Raw genomic sequence first — 14,043 nt, 5'->3', positions numbered from 1 at the left:
AGGATTATCCATACTCCTGCCACTAGCACATGATTGTTTACTACCTCTCAGTCTTAATTAGCATAGGGCTTTTCTCATTGTTGAGTCAATGATCGCCACCAGGCCTCCATATCCTTAGGCACCTGGGAATATGTTAATCAATGTATTTGGAATATAGAAAAGGAAATATAGTAGTTTTTGATGTTAGCAGTACTAGAACTTTTGAGTTAATGAATTTTCTCTTTTGTTATAGATCACTGTACTTTGTTATAAATTACTGTGTCCTTGCTATGTAAAAATGTAACTTTATCACTGTCTTAAGACTAAATAGATCTTAAGGGGAACATTGGTGAAGGGTTTTCATTTGTTGGGCTGATGTTTGCTGCTAAATCTCCATATTCCCTGCCCTTATAATGAATATAACTAGCATATAAGAGAAATAATATTAACCTTTAAGATTGATCATGTTAACCTTAGGTTAAATAAATTCCTTTCTTGATTGTAACCCACTACACCCTCACCCTATAGGAATGCAACTTTATCTGGTACCTTCAGAGGGTGGTGCTGGTTTAAGAAAAAACACCCTTGGAAAAAATAAGTTTTTTGGTTATCAGAAAGAAAGGATCATAAAATGTCAGCAGGCCTCAATGGCCAGAAGATGATGTAAAACCCCTAAGACCTTTTTTTATACATTTATGTGAAGCACCTGATTTTGATAAAGGTCAGGACTGCTGACCCCCTCATGACTTTCTCTATGTGTAACAAAAGGTATATAAGCAAACCTAAAAAATAAAGAAATGGGATTAGTTTCTGAAAAGACTGATTCCCCCATGTCATTCTTTCTTGCTCCCCATTTTTCTGGCTGAATTTCCATCTGGAATGTGGGTACTCACCAACCCTGCTAATTCTGCCTGGGCTTCTAAGATCGGACAGGGGAGGCCTCAGTGCCTCTTCTCCTTCAGGAGAATGGAAAACGTCTGTGGCCTACATAGGTGGTGATTGGTATTCCACGTAAACCAAGTTATTCAGCCTCTTTTTCTCCACTGATTTTCCTACTACACTATCTGTTTCTAATCTCTCTATATATCTGTAATTAAATAAGTTTTTCCTAGGACGCCGATTCCATCCTCACCTTCGAATTACCCTGGATCCACCGGGGCTGGATCCTAGTAACTTACTTGGTCATAAATCACTTTTCCAGATATAACACAGTAGACTAGTGTTATTTAGGACACATTGAGAAATGCTCCTCTAAAGTAATCTTTTTTACAGGAAAGGTCAGGTATCGCTGGGGATCTGCCAGAATCATAGAGGTTTGATGCCTGTTCAGCAGCATTCAAATCATACAGAGGAGTTATTTACTCTGTCTTTAATCCAAGACAATGAGAAAAAATCAAGAAAATGATCTTTCCTATCTGATATTCTGAAATATTACCTAGTCTAAAGCTTCCCAACAGCAGTTAAGCAAGCTCTACTGTAAGGTCTGTCAAAGGGTGGAAAAGAGTTCTGCTGAATCAAGTGACTTGGACCCATTTAGTAAAACATAGGTGCTTTCCCACAATCATCTCACTACCTTGGCCTTTAGCTTCCACTGATCATTGTTCATTGACCCTTTATGAACATACTTCTCCCTAATCATAGAGTAACCAAAAGTAAAAAGACCTAAATAACTTTGCTTTTAACTCTATCTTTTGCCATTACAACATTAGCCTGAAGCAATGGGCCAGTACTAAAAATAGACTTGAGCGCCAGCCCCATGAAACAGGAGTTTCAGGATTAGTTTTACACACAAAAACCCCACTGCTGATGCTGATTAAACTCATTTGGTGTTAAATTTATAATTAGTTTTAATATTTAATATTCTAAGATAATTCTGTACATCAATTTTGATAAATTACTGAACTATTTTATCATAATGGTTTTAGGTAGCTAAGCTTTAAAGAAATCAGACCTATAACCTCTCGGGACATTCATACTTGCTTTTCCATGACTACTATTTCACAAAATTCACACCACATAGACTGTGAATAATATATTTTAAAACTTTATATCTGGGTAGCATATTATAGTTAGCAGGTATTAAAATCTAGTAACAATTTTATGCAGAAGGTAAAATCAGGAAATTTTCAAATGGTTGTCAAAACAGCTTAGTCAAGATGTAAATCACTTTCTTTACTACCAATAATACATAAAGTAGACATTCTCCATCCTTACTCTATCCCTAGCTCTTACCATCAATATGGGAAGTTTCATTTTCTACTTTTTCACATCTTTAGTTATTTTATTTTATAAAGAATGAATATATTATCTTTATAATTTAAAAAACACTAAAGATTTTTAAAGATCTGTTAGAACAAAATTAGCTTCTAAGGGGAAATCGAATCCATCATGATAAATGAAGTTTTTTCAGTACTAAATATAAAGCATCTATATTACTGAGTGAAAAAAAAATAACTGCTAGAAATATAATTAAGTAGTCTCTGAATAAGTCTGCAGCTGAGAAAAGAACTCAACTCTTACTATTTCATCCGCTGAGCAGGCACAAGAGGGCATAGAGGAGCTATCCCATGTTGAAGGTCAGGAACGGAGGTGGTAAGGAGATACCCCTCGTCCAAGGTAAGGAGCAGCGGCTGTGCTTTGCTGGAGCAGCCGTGAAGAGATACCCCACACCCAAGGTAAGAGAAACCCAAGTAAGATGGTAGGTGTTGCAAGAGGACATCAGAGGGCAGAAACAGTGAAACTGTACTCACAGAAAACTAGACAATCTAATCACACTAGGACCACAGCCTTGTCTAACTCAATGAAACCAAGCCATGCCTGCAGGGCAACCCAAGATGGGAGGGTCATGGGGGAGAGGTCTGACAGAATGTGGCCCACTGGAGAAGGGAATGGCAAGCCACTTCAGTATTTTTGCCTTGAGAACCCCATTTACAGTATGAAAAGGCAAAATGATAGGATACCAAAGAGGAACTCCCCAGGTCATTAGGTGCCGAATATGTTACTCGAGATCAGTGGATAAATAACTCCAGAAAGAATGAAGGGATGGAGCCAAACCAAAAACAATACCCAGTTGTGGATGTGACTGGTGATAGAAGGAAGATCCGATGCTGTAAAGAGCAATATTGCATAGGAACCTGGAATGTCAGGTCCATGAATCAAGGCAAATTGGAAGTGGTCAAACAAGAGATGGCAAGGGTGAACATCGACATTCTAGGAATCAGCGAACTAAAATGGACTGGAATGGGTGAATTTACCTCAGATGACCATTATATCTACTACTGTGGGCAGGAATCCCTCAGAAGAAATGGAGTAGCCATCATGGTCAACAAAAGAGTCTGAAATGCAGTATTTGGATGCAATCTCAAAACGACAAAATGATCTCTGTTCATCTCCAAGGCAAACCATTCAATATCACAGTTATCCAAGTCTATGCACCAAATGTAACAGTGAAGAAACTGAAGTTGAACGGTTTTATGAAGAGCTACAAGACCTTTTAGAACTCACACCCAAAGAAGATGTCCTTTTCATTCTAGGGGACTGGAATGCAAGAGTAGGAAGTCAAGAAACATCTGGAGTAACAGGCAAATTTGTTCTTGGAATGCGGAATGAAGCAGGGCAAAGATTAATAGAGTTTTGCCAAGAAAATGCACTGGTAATAGCAAACACCCTCTTCCAACTACATAAGAGAAGACTCTATACATGTACATCACCAGATGGTCAACACTGAAATCAGATTGATATATTCCTTGCAGCCAAAAATGGAAAAGCTCTATACAGTCAACAAAAACAAGACCAGGAGCTGACTGTGGGTCAGATCATGAACTCCTTACTACCAAATTCAGACTCATATTGAAGAAAGTAGGGAAAACCACTAGACCATTCAGATATGACCTAAATCAAATCCCTTATGATTATACAGTGGAAGGGAGAAATAGGTTTAAGGGCCTAGATCTGATAGATAGAGTGCCTGATGAACTATGGAATGAGGTTTGTGACACTGTACAGGAGACAGGGATCAAGACCATCCCCATGGAAAAGAAATGCAAAAAAAGCAAAATGGCTGTCTGGGGAGGCCTTACAAATAGCTGTGAAAAGAAAAGAAGTGAAAAGCAAAGGAGAAAAGGAAAGATATAAGGATCTGAATGCAGAGTTCCAAAAGAATAGCAAGAAGAGATAAGAAAGCCTTCTTCAGTGATCAATGCAAAGAAATAGAGGAAAACAACAGAATGGGAAAGACTAGAGATTTCTTCAAGAAAATTAGAGATACCAAGGGAACATTTCATGCAAAGATGGGCTCGATAAAGGAGAAAATTGGTATGGACCTAACAGAAGCAGAAGATATTAAGAAGAGATGGCAAGAATACATGGAAGAACTGTACAAAAAAGATCTTCACGACCCAGATAATCATGATGATGTGATCACTAATCTAGAGCCAGCCATCTTGGAATGTGAAGTCAAGTGGGCCTTAGAAAGCATCACTACGAACAAAGCAAGTGGAGGTGATAGAATTCCAGTTGAGCTATTTCAAATCCTGAAAGACGATGCTGTGAAAGTGCTGCACTCAATATGCCAGCAAGTTTGGAAAACTCAGCAGTGGCCGCAGGACTGGAAAACTTTAGTTTTCATTCCGATTCCAAATAAAGGCAATGCAAAAGAATGCTCAAACTACCAAACAGTTTCACTCATCTCACATGCTAGTAAAGTAATGCTCGAAATTCTCCATCCAGGCTTCAGCAATACGTGAACCATGAACTCCCTGATGTTCAAGCTGGTTTTAGAAAAGGCAGAGGAACCAGAGATCAAATTGCCAGCATCCGCTGGATCATGGAAAAAGCAAGAGAGTTCCAGAAAAACATCTATTTCTGCTTTCTTGACTATACCAAAGCCTTTGACTGTGTGGATCACAATAAACTGTGGAAAATTCTGAAAGAGATGGGGATACAGACCACCTGACCTGCCTCTTGAGAAATCTGTATGCAGGTCAGGAAGAAACTGTTAGAACTGGACATGGAACAACAGACTGGTTCCAAATAGGAAAAGGAGTACATCAAGGCTGTATATTGTCACCCTGCTTATTTAACTTATATGCAGAGTACATCATGAGAAACTTTGGACTGGAAGAAACACAAGCTGGAATCAAGATTGCCAGAGAAATATCAATATCCCCAGATATGCAGATGACACCACCCTTATGGCAGAAAGTGAAGAGGAACTAAAAAGCCTTTGATGAAAGTGAAAGAAGAGAGCGAAAAAGTTGGCTTAAAGCTCAACATTCAGAAAACGAAGATCATGGCATCCGGTCCCATTACTTCATGGGAAATAGATGTGGAAACAGTGGAAACAGTGTCAGACTTTAATTTTTTGGGCTCCAAAATCACTGCAGATGGTGATTGCAGCCATGAAATTAAAAGACACTTACTCCTTGGAAGAAAAGTTACTACCAACCTAGATAATATATTCAAAAGCAGAGACATTACTTTGCCAACTAAGGTCTGTCTAGTCAAGGCTATGGTTTTTCCAGTGGGCATGTATGGATGTGAGAGTTGAACTGTGAAGAAGGCAGAGCACCAAAGTATTGATGCTTTTGAACTGTTGTGCTGGAGAAGAGTCTTGAGAGTTCCTTGGAGTGCAAGGAGATCCATCCAGTCCATTCTGAAAGAGATCAACCCTGGTATTACTTTGGAAGGAATGATGCTAAAGCTAAAGTTCCAGTACTTTGGCCACCTCATGCGAAGAGTTGACTCATTGGAAAAGACTCTGATGCTGGGAGGGACTGGGGACAGGAGGAGAAGGGGACGACTGAGGATGAGATGCCTGGATGGCATCACGGACTCAATGGACATGAGTCTGAGTGAACTCCGGGAGATGGTGATGGACAGGGAGGCCTGGAGTGCTGCGATTCATAGGGTTGCAAAGAGTCGGACACAACTGAGCTACTGAACTGAACTGAACTGAACTGAATGTAAGAAGCATAGCATAGTCATGAAGCTTAAGTTTTAATTCCTTGGGTTTGCCAGTATAAAACAGAACAAATACTGTTAGTAAATGGTCAAATATATTTATATGCATTTATTAATCAAAATAAATGAGTTTTAACATTATCTTCATAAAGGAGAAATAAAACAATTGTAGAAGCAGATCAATGAAGGCACAATGACATCTCAGAAAAGGAGCAGAAACTTTGGTGAGAATGATTGATAAACCTCTCTGAGGTGAGCAAGGGTGGTCAACATCTGTTTCATACTTAGATGTGGTTTGTCTGCCAGAGAGTGTCTAATTTCCTTTCTTTGTATTAATACTATCCCTGACCTTCTCTCTTCTTCTTACCCAAGCATGTAGAAAACTGATGGATGAGGCTCAGGAATTAAAAGAAGGTGTCAACTTCACACATTAATTTTTACTGATTGCATTAAGGTGGCTGCCTCAAAATGCCATATATCCAAGAAATATGGGGAGCAGGTATGGATGAAAGCATTTTTATTTTTCATTTCAATCTCTTACTTTAGTTATTAGAATGCAGATATTAGCAGCACTGGATGCAGACATTAATGGCACTGTGTGTATGTGTTTGTGTGTATTTCAAATTCAGATTTCAACAATCAGAGCTGACTGGATGACCTTATGTAATATCCATTCCCCATTCACATATAAAGCTGATTCAAAATGATACTATTAATGATATTAACAAGTTATTGTTATGACATTTTGCCAGGCTGTTTGGCAGATCACGTGTTCCTAATTAAAATTTAAGCCTTGAGAAACAGCATTATAATGAACAAGGATTAGATTCGAAAGCTCTGCACACAGCATATAAATATAAATGTAAATATACAATAAATTATTTTAATTATTTTAAAGTTTTAAGGTCCATTTTCAGCATTTTGCTTACCTCTCCCCCATAAAAAACAAAGATTATTTTTAAAATCACTTATGTACTAATGGTTCAAAACTATTTTATTTTTCTACTTGGAAGATGTATTGGATGTCCAGATACAGAACATAATTTAAAATTTAACTTAGCGTTATAATACAGTAGCTAAGAGCTTAAAGTTAGCTGTCTGCTCAAATCACAGACTCATTATTTACTAATAGTTTAACTTTGGGAAGATTTTCAGCCGCTCTATGTTTCTGCCTCATTTCCTCCCCTCTAAGCTCTCATACATTTGTGAGAATGAAGATATTCCACGTACTCACATAGTCAGAGTGAATGACCAATAAATCACTGCCTTTTGTACACTCAGCAGTTAAAAATCTGGCTAGCCAGTTTGATGATATTTTCTTCCTCTCCAGAATGGTGGTGGTGTCCTGGGTTCTATGGTATATATACACACTATGAAGACATCCATTATCTGAAGACATCCTCAGTGAGAGTATTCTAGAATTCTGTAGTGCTGAAATATCTTGCAAGGCAAAATCTGGTGGATAAGGAGGCAATATGATTGTGATTTCAAGTAGTGATAAATATAAGTGCTAAAGATATTTAAATCTCATTGTATCAATTAAGACACCTCTTAAGACTTGCAGCTCCCTTAAGAACTAGATATTTAAAAAGCATAAATTCAGGATACAGTTCTTTGTAAAAATGCAAAACAAAAAACTGTTTTATACATCATGTTGATGTATGGCAAAACCAATACAATATTGTAAAGTAATTAACCTCCAATTAAAATAAATAAATTTATATTAAAAATGCAAAACAATATATAAATGCTAAAATGCAAAGCATTTATGTACTGGTTAGATTTTTCTTGACAGATATCATCATTTAGACAAATCTTCCTCAATTTAAATTAGAAAACCACATGAGGCCTGGAGCAAATTAAACAGGTCCAAAATTAGAGAGAGTTACTAGAAGGAGACCCCGCAGCAATCCCCCTTAACTGCAGTTACCAGCTGGGTTTTACAAAGAATGCAAATTTATCTGGAAAAACTAGTATGGTGCCTATGCTAATATCCCTTATTTTGGTCTGAGACTCTGGAATGGTAGTATTCATGCTTGTAATTAGCTTTCCTAAGGTTAAGAACCATGGGAAAGTCACCTTCATGTGACTTCTGTGACTTTTTTTCTGTAGTAAATTTTGGCATGGATATGTCTTTACCTATTTACAGTTCAAGTGAATTTCCAAGACAGTGGAATTTGGAAGCTCTGACTTTAGCCCTGAAATTCCACATTCCTGCTCTTCCTAGACTTCCTAGCCTACTGAGCCGGCTTGTAGCTATCTCCGTAGCAAAGCAGGGCCTCTCCTGGCAGGTAAACCTGCCTGGTGATTCCGCCCCTCAGGGGCGTGGCAGTACTATTTCCTGGAGCAATCTCACTGGGGTGGCTCCACTTTGCTTTTGCACTCGACTACTTTGCTACCTCCTCTGCAGCTGCCTGTCCTGCTTCTGCTGCTGCTCAGGTAACTCTAGTCTCTCGTTGGCACCAGAATAGGCCGCAGTGGTTAATAAAAGGCTTCAACATGTGCCTGCCTGTCTGCTTTCCTGCCCCTTTCTTTCATGATCTCTCTCTGTTTGTTCCTTAGGGAGAACATCTTGGGGATTACCTTGCAGACCACTGGGAAGATGATGAGCTCAAGCTATTGGAGTGAGATGAGCAGCAGCAGCTGTGGGACTCAGCAGTCCCAAGAGGTGCTGCCATGCCAGCCCCAGCATTACCACTGTTACCGTCAGTCAAGCCAAGCCCAGCAGCCTCCAGAAAAAGCTGTAGTGTACCAGCGAGTGAGGACTTACAGTGGGCCCATGAACAAGGTGGTTCAGGCTTTGGACCCTGTCGGCTCAGGAGAAGTGCTCTCCCCTCTCAAAACTGCCTCCTCGTACCAAAGCTTGGTTTGGAGTGACCATTCCCAGGTACCACAAAGGCAGCTATGTCAAAGAGGGGGAAATGTCAAACTCATTTATTTTCTTCCTGCTTCTCTGGCTCTATTCTACAGAATATTATCTCTTGGATCGCACTTTTATATGCAATATAAGGTCTTCCAAATTCCATCTCCTGACTGTCCTTTTCTAGTGCTGTAGCCATTTGTTTATCAGTTTACTAATGCTTGTAACCATTTGTTTATCAGTTTCAATGATTTTCACAATCTAACTAGAATATAGGATGGCTCATTTTTGTGGAATTAGATTGGAATATCTAATCTGAGGTATTCTTTTACTCCTACCATAAAGCAATCCTCAACTTTTTATAAAATAAATTCTCACTGGTTCACTTCATATCCAAAGTAAACAGCTTTTTTAAAAAATCAAATATGGTGGTGCAGGGAAAATGGTATGTACAGAGTGACAAGCAGTTATTTGTGTTTAGCAAATAGTATACTGCTCCAGGATAAGTGACAGGCACAAATGTCTATTTGAATTGTTATATGCGTTTAGTCTTCTGATAATGACACACTGGTTCTTGTATAGTCAAGGTGGATAATTTATGTCTTAGTAGAAGGAATATTGAAAGTGAATATAGAATTGAGGAAGGCAAGATATAAGCAGTTGTTATATGAAAGCTAAAAATAGTGGAAGCCTAAGACACCCTTTAAAATAAAATAAATTTGTTTGTAAAGGGGTTAGTTTAGTATCTGTGCTAATAATCTTGCCAATGAATGTGAAAGAACAGTGAAAGACAATATAAAAATAACAGCTTTATGTCTGTTTTCATTTTTGACTGTCTTTACATTAAATTTGCATGTCTTAAAGCTTTCTGGAAACTTCTGTCCAAACTGAAATTATGCTTCAAGATATAAGTAGTACTGTATCAAAAAGTACAGCTCAGAAAGTAACCTTCGGAATGATATCCTATGCTGCATTGTCATGCTGATTTGGAATAATATGGATTATTTTCCCCAAAATAACAATTTTAAGTTGGATATGAAGCAACATGTATAAGGGATATAATAAAGCTGTTTTAAAAAGAATTTTTTAAAGACATAGGGAAGTGAACAACTATAAGGGCCACAATTTTACTGTTTTACTTCACTCCTAGCTTAAATTGAAGGGAACATTAAGAAGAAAAACTCAAGAATTTACTGGCAATAATTACCTATTTGAGAAAAATGCCACCTGCATTGAAGTCTAAGGGAAGAAAAATAAAAAGTCAAAACTACTAGTTTGTGATAATAATAATGCAAATGTGCATTCCAATATTAAGCATTAGGATGTTAATGAACAACAATAGTAGCTGTCACCTATGTTCCTGAGTAGCCTCAAAACAATGCAAAGGTTGGAAACAGCAAGTTACCATTATCATGGGTATGCTAAAATTACCCTGACATTATTATTAACCTCTTATCAATTTCCTACCAAAAGAAAAATAAATAGGAAAAAAAATTAAAGCTGAAATTTTGCAAGTTATAAACATTGACCACAGAAGAGCTTTTAGGGTCACACTTTATTGTATACTCCATAGTTCAACTTTCCTTTTAAATAAACCTGGACAATGCTGGTTGAGCTTTTTACAAGGATCACCTTCTTTCTACCAGATATTTGCTAAGTGATCCTCATAGGACTAGATCCATCCTGAAATGTAGTTCCCCAAAGGAATTTACAAAGAGCCTTAAGGACAGAAAGTATCACCACAAAAACTGGGAAAAGAGATTGGAATAGAAGGTGAAGTCTGAAGTTATTAACAGTTGACAAGAAAGAAAAGGGCTGGGTGAAGAAGAGGGGGGTAAAATTTCAAACTGAGTTACATATCAAAGGGCGTTCATAAATCTACAAAAAGATAATTTGGCAAGAAAGCTTTAAGATAGCTGTCACAAAGAATGTGACTAAGAAACTATTATTTTATTTACTTTCTCTCTGTTTAGTGGCAGGATGGCATTGTATAATGTAAGACCTAAAATTGATCTGAAATTACCTTCATGTTAATGAAATGGGTAAGATGTAGTAGCAGCTTTATTATATACCATGCCTAGCACAAGCAAGAAGTACACATTACTTAATACCTTTTTCATTTAGCTTTATTTTTTAAATTCTCTCCTTAATATGCCATGTTTCAAAGATATTTTGAGTTGGTATATAGCAATTATTCTGATGCTTGAGTTTGTGACCATGGCAGCTAGGAAAATGGATTGGTTATCATGAATTAAATTAAACTTTTACTTTAATTGTTTTTAGCATTTTTGTGTTTGGATGATATTAAAAGAATTCATAAGATTAAAAATATATATCATTTCCAGTAGTAAAATATGATCTCTTTGAGAAACTGAAATGATATTGCACGGCTTTTCTTTTTTAGTTTGTGTAGTAGACATTTTAGATTTAAACAAATGCTTTGTGCAGCACTTTAGTATTTTCTATTTCTGGCTTTTTAGCACATGTTTTTCCTTTATTGCTTTCTTATGAACTAAAATAGTGTTTATAGACATAAACATATTTTAAATTTCTCCAGATATAATGTTTCTTTGTTTCTTGTCTACAATTGATTAGATATATTTTATGATTCTCTCAGTATTATTTTTTCTGACTGATAGAATGTTTCTCAGAGAAAATTGAATATAGAAACCAGTTGCAGGTGAAATTATCTAAATTGATGATAGAATTAAAATTACTGTTTATTCATATGAACTGGAAGAATTAGAAACAGTTATAATCAAGGTCATAGGTGAATTTTAGAACTGAATGTCGTCTTATAAATAAATGATGTTCTAGAAACTACATGAAACTAAAGAGAACAAAAACCTTTTGGCTCAACCTTTTAAAAAGCCTGACTGTTAAACACCCATCATTAATTCAAAATGAAATGCTGCCTCAAATGAACAGCATTGATATTAATACACATTGGACATGAATATTTCTCTTTCATTAATTTCAGCTTTTTATGATGTTCAAGTTATTTTCCATGCATACAGAACAGTTCTGTTATAACAGAGAAATTGATCAAAATAAAATATTCTTAATACCTATCATTCATTGAGCACATATTTATTAAGTGCCTGTTATGTAAGAAGCACCATGATTATCTAAATACCCATTTGCTTATCTAGGGAGAGTCCATATTGAGGACAGCAAAACATGATCTGGGGGCTTCCTAGGTGGTGCTAGTGGTAAAGAACCTGCTGTCAATGCAGAAGACATAACAGATGTGGGTTTGATCCCTGAGTTGGGAAGATCCCCTGGAGGAGGGCATGGCAACCCACTCCAGTATTCTTGCCTGGAGAATCTCATGGACAAAGAAGCCTGGCCGGCTACATTCCATAGGGTCACAAACAGTCGAACAAGACGGAAGCAACTTAGCATTCATGCATGCATACATGATCTAGTCTGTAGGTGTTCTGTATGTCTATATTTCATTTTAAAATATGATTGTGTGCTTTAGCCATCAATATTTTACTGAATAAAATGTTCTGATGGAAGAAGAGACCTCTTAGAGATTGTGTTATATGGATGACCATTCTTTTAAATTTTAAGCTCACAACAAAATTTAACTCCAGAAAGCAACCTGGGGAAGAATATAAGTTTATGAATGATCTCTGCTCTCAGAATTAATCAGCTTGGGCTTTTCTTTGTTTACATGATTTTTTTTCTTTTTCTTTGGTTACAAAGATTGTTGATAGCTCCTTTACTATGCCAGGATTTCTGTACACTATCAGAAAATTTTCCTGTTCTGTGGGGATGGGTGTGTTGTTTTGATAAATTGTTGTTCAAAGGCGTGGTCACTAAAGTGAATGATTGTTCAGGGAAGTAGGTTGCCTGAAAAACGAATAAGGTCATAGGATAAAGAACCCTGAGTTTTCAGCTTTAGTCATCCCTTTTGTGCTTATAATTAAATGAAGCTATAGAAACTGAGTGCAACTAATTACTAGGTGAAAATGCCCTTGCCAATTGTCTTTTGTTTAAGGGAAGTCTGATAAATTGCTGGGCCTGTTTTCAGTCAATAGCACTAACAAGCTATAATTGTGTGTGTGTGTGTGTGTGTGTGTGCGTGTGTGTGTGTGTGTGAAGGTGGTGGGGGAAATGGGGAGGGAGGTGAACTTTGTTTTAACTGTTGTGATTCAATTTTTTTTTTTCTTGAAAATTCTTGGTAAAATAACTGCAAGATTTGCCATGCTCTTAAACCCTATTTAAAAGTGAAAACCTTTCTAAACAAGTATATTTGAGCTAACATTTTCTTCACAACAGAAGCCATCTTAATAGCATCCCTTTTTTACTTCCAATGGAACAGATACATCTCTAATTCTTAAAAACAAAAATCATGCACTGCAAAGTGACTGGATACTTTATTTTCTCTCCTAGTTTTTCCTTCAGTAAAAGAGAAAGAATCCAAGAATGGGTCTCTTGAGTGAGAGGGTTTCCTTGGAGGGAAGCGGTGAGAGGAAGGAGTTCCATTACCCTTACATTCTATAGCTTTCTTTACATGGGACAGAATCACAAATTTTATCCTAGATTGAGGAAGTGTTTGTTTCATCTAAGGAGAGATCATTACAACTTAACCTGTTTCTTTCTGTACAAAGTTCAGAACAGCATCTCAACAATAACCTAAGGCAGGTGTTTAACCATGTTGCTGGCTTTAAAAGGTTCTAGGTAAAGCATCTCCCATACTATTCAGAAAATTTATTCAAATGGTGGTTTGCCTTGGAAAATTCTGTCAGCATAAATGTCAGGTGGTTTTTAAAGATACTACTTCTTTTGAGACTGTTCAGTCACCATTATTACAGTCAGTGATTCTCATAGTCATTAAAACTGAAGCACATATAAGGCTCCCATGGTTTTCTTTCTTGGAACAGTGTATTACTTATTAATTTTAAGTAAAGTTTTAAAATTCAAATTAGGTAACATTAAAGAGTTGTGTTCAATAAGTTTCCAATATTTAGCGAACAAAGTCCTGTACTATGCATGTAATTTTTATTATTTAATTCTCATCCCAACAGTCTTGCTGTCTCTCCTTTGTGCACTGATTGCACCAAAGTCTTGAACTATTTGATAGGACCTATCAATAGGAAAATAAAAGCCAGTAGGTATTGACTAAAGATGTTTATATTTTGTGGAGCCTAAAGATCAGTCACAGAGAACATTGTGTGGAGAAAATGCCTGTACAAGTGAATCTATGTGTAATGTCTCAGGGAGAGCTACAAATA

At 36.9% G+C, this 14,043-nt stretch overlaps 1 protein-coding gene across 2 annotated transcripts in view; it reads left to right on the top strand.

The window, feature by feature from the left end:
- Window positions 1–8,308: 8,308 nt before the first annotated feature.
- Window positions 8,309–14,043, top strand: part of POF1B (POF1B actin binding protein) — a 99,472-nt gene continuing 93,737 nt past the window's right edge. For both annotated transcript variants that reach the window (XM_004022231.5, XM_060407529.1), the window contains exons 1-2: window positions 8,309–8,379; window positions 8,503–8,827. In XM_004022231.5, coding sequence (XP_004022280.2) covers window positions 8,543–8,827 — 285 coding nt within the window. In that variant the 5' untranslated portion in view covers window positions 8,309–8,379; window positions 8,503–8,542. The remainder of the gene's footprint in view (window positions 8,380–8,502; window positions 8,828–14,043) is intronic.

The sequence above is a fragment of the Ovis aries genome, chromosome X (genome assembly GCF_016772045.2).
Source record: "Ovis aries strain OAR_USU_Benz2616 breed Rambouillet chromosome X, ARS-UI_Ramb_v3.0, whole genome shotgun sequence".
NCBI lineage: Eukaryota > Metazoa > Chordata > Mammalia > Artiodactyla > Bovidae > Ovis > Ovis aries.
This window is presented reverse-complemented; position numbering and strand designations above follow the sequence as displayed.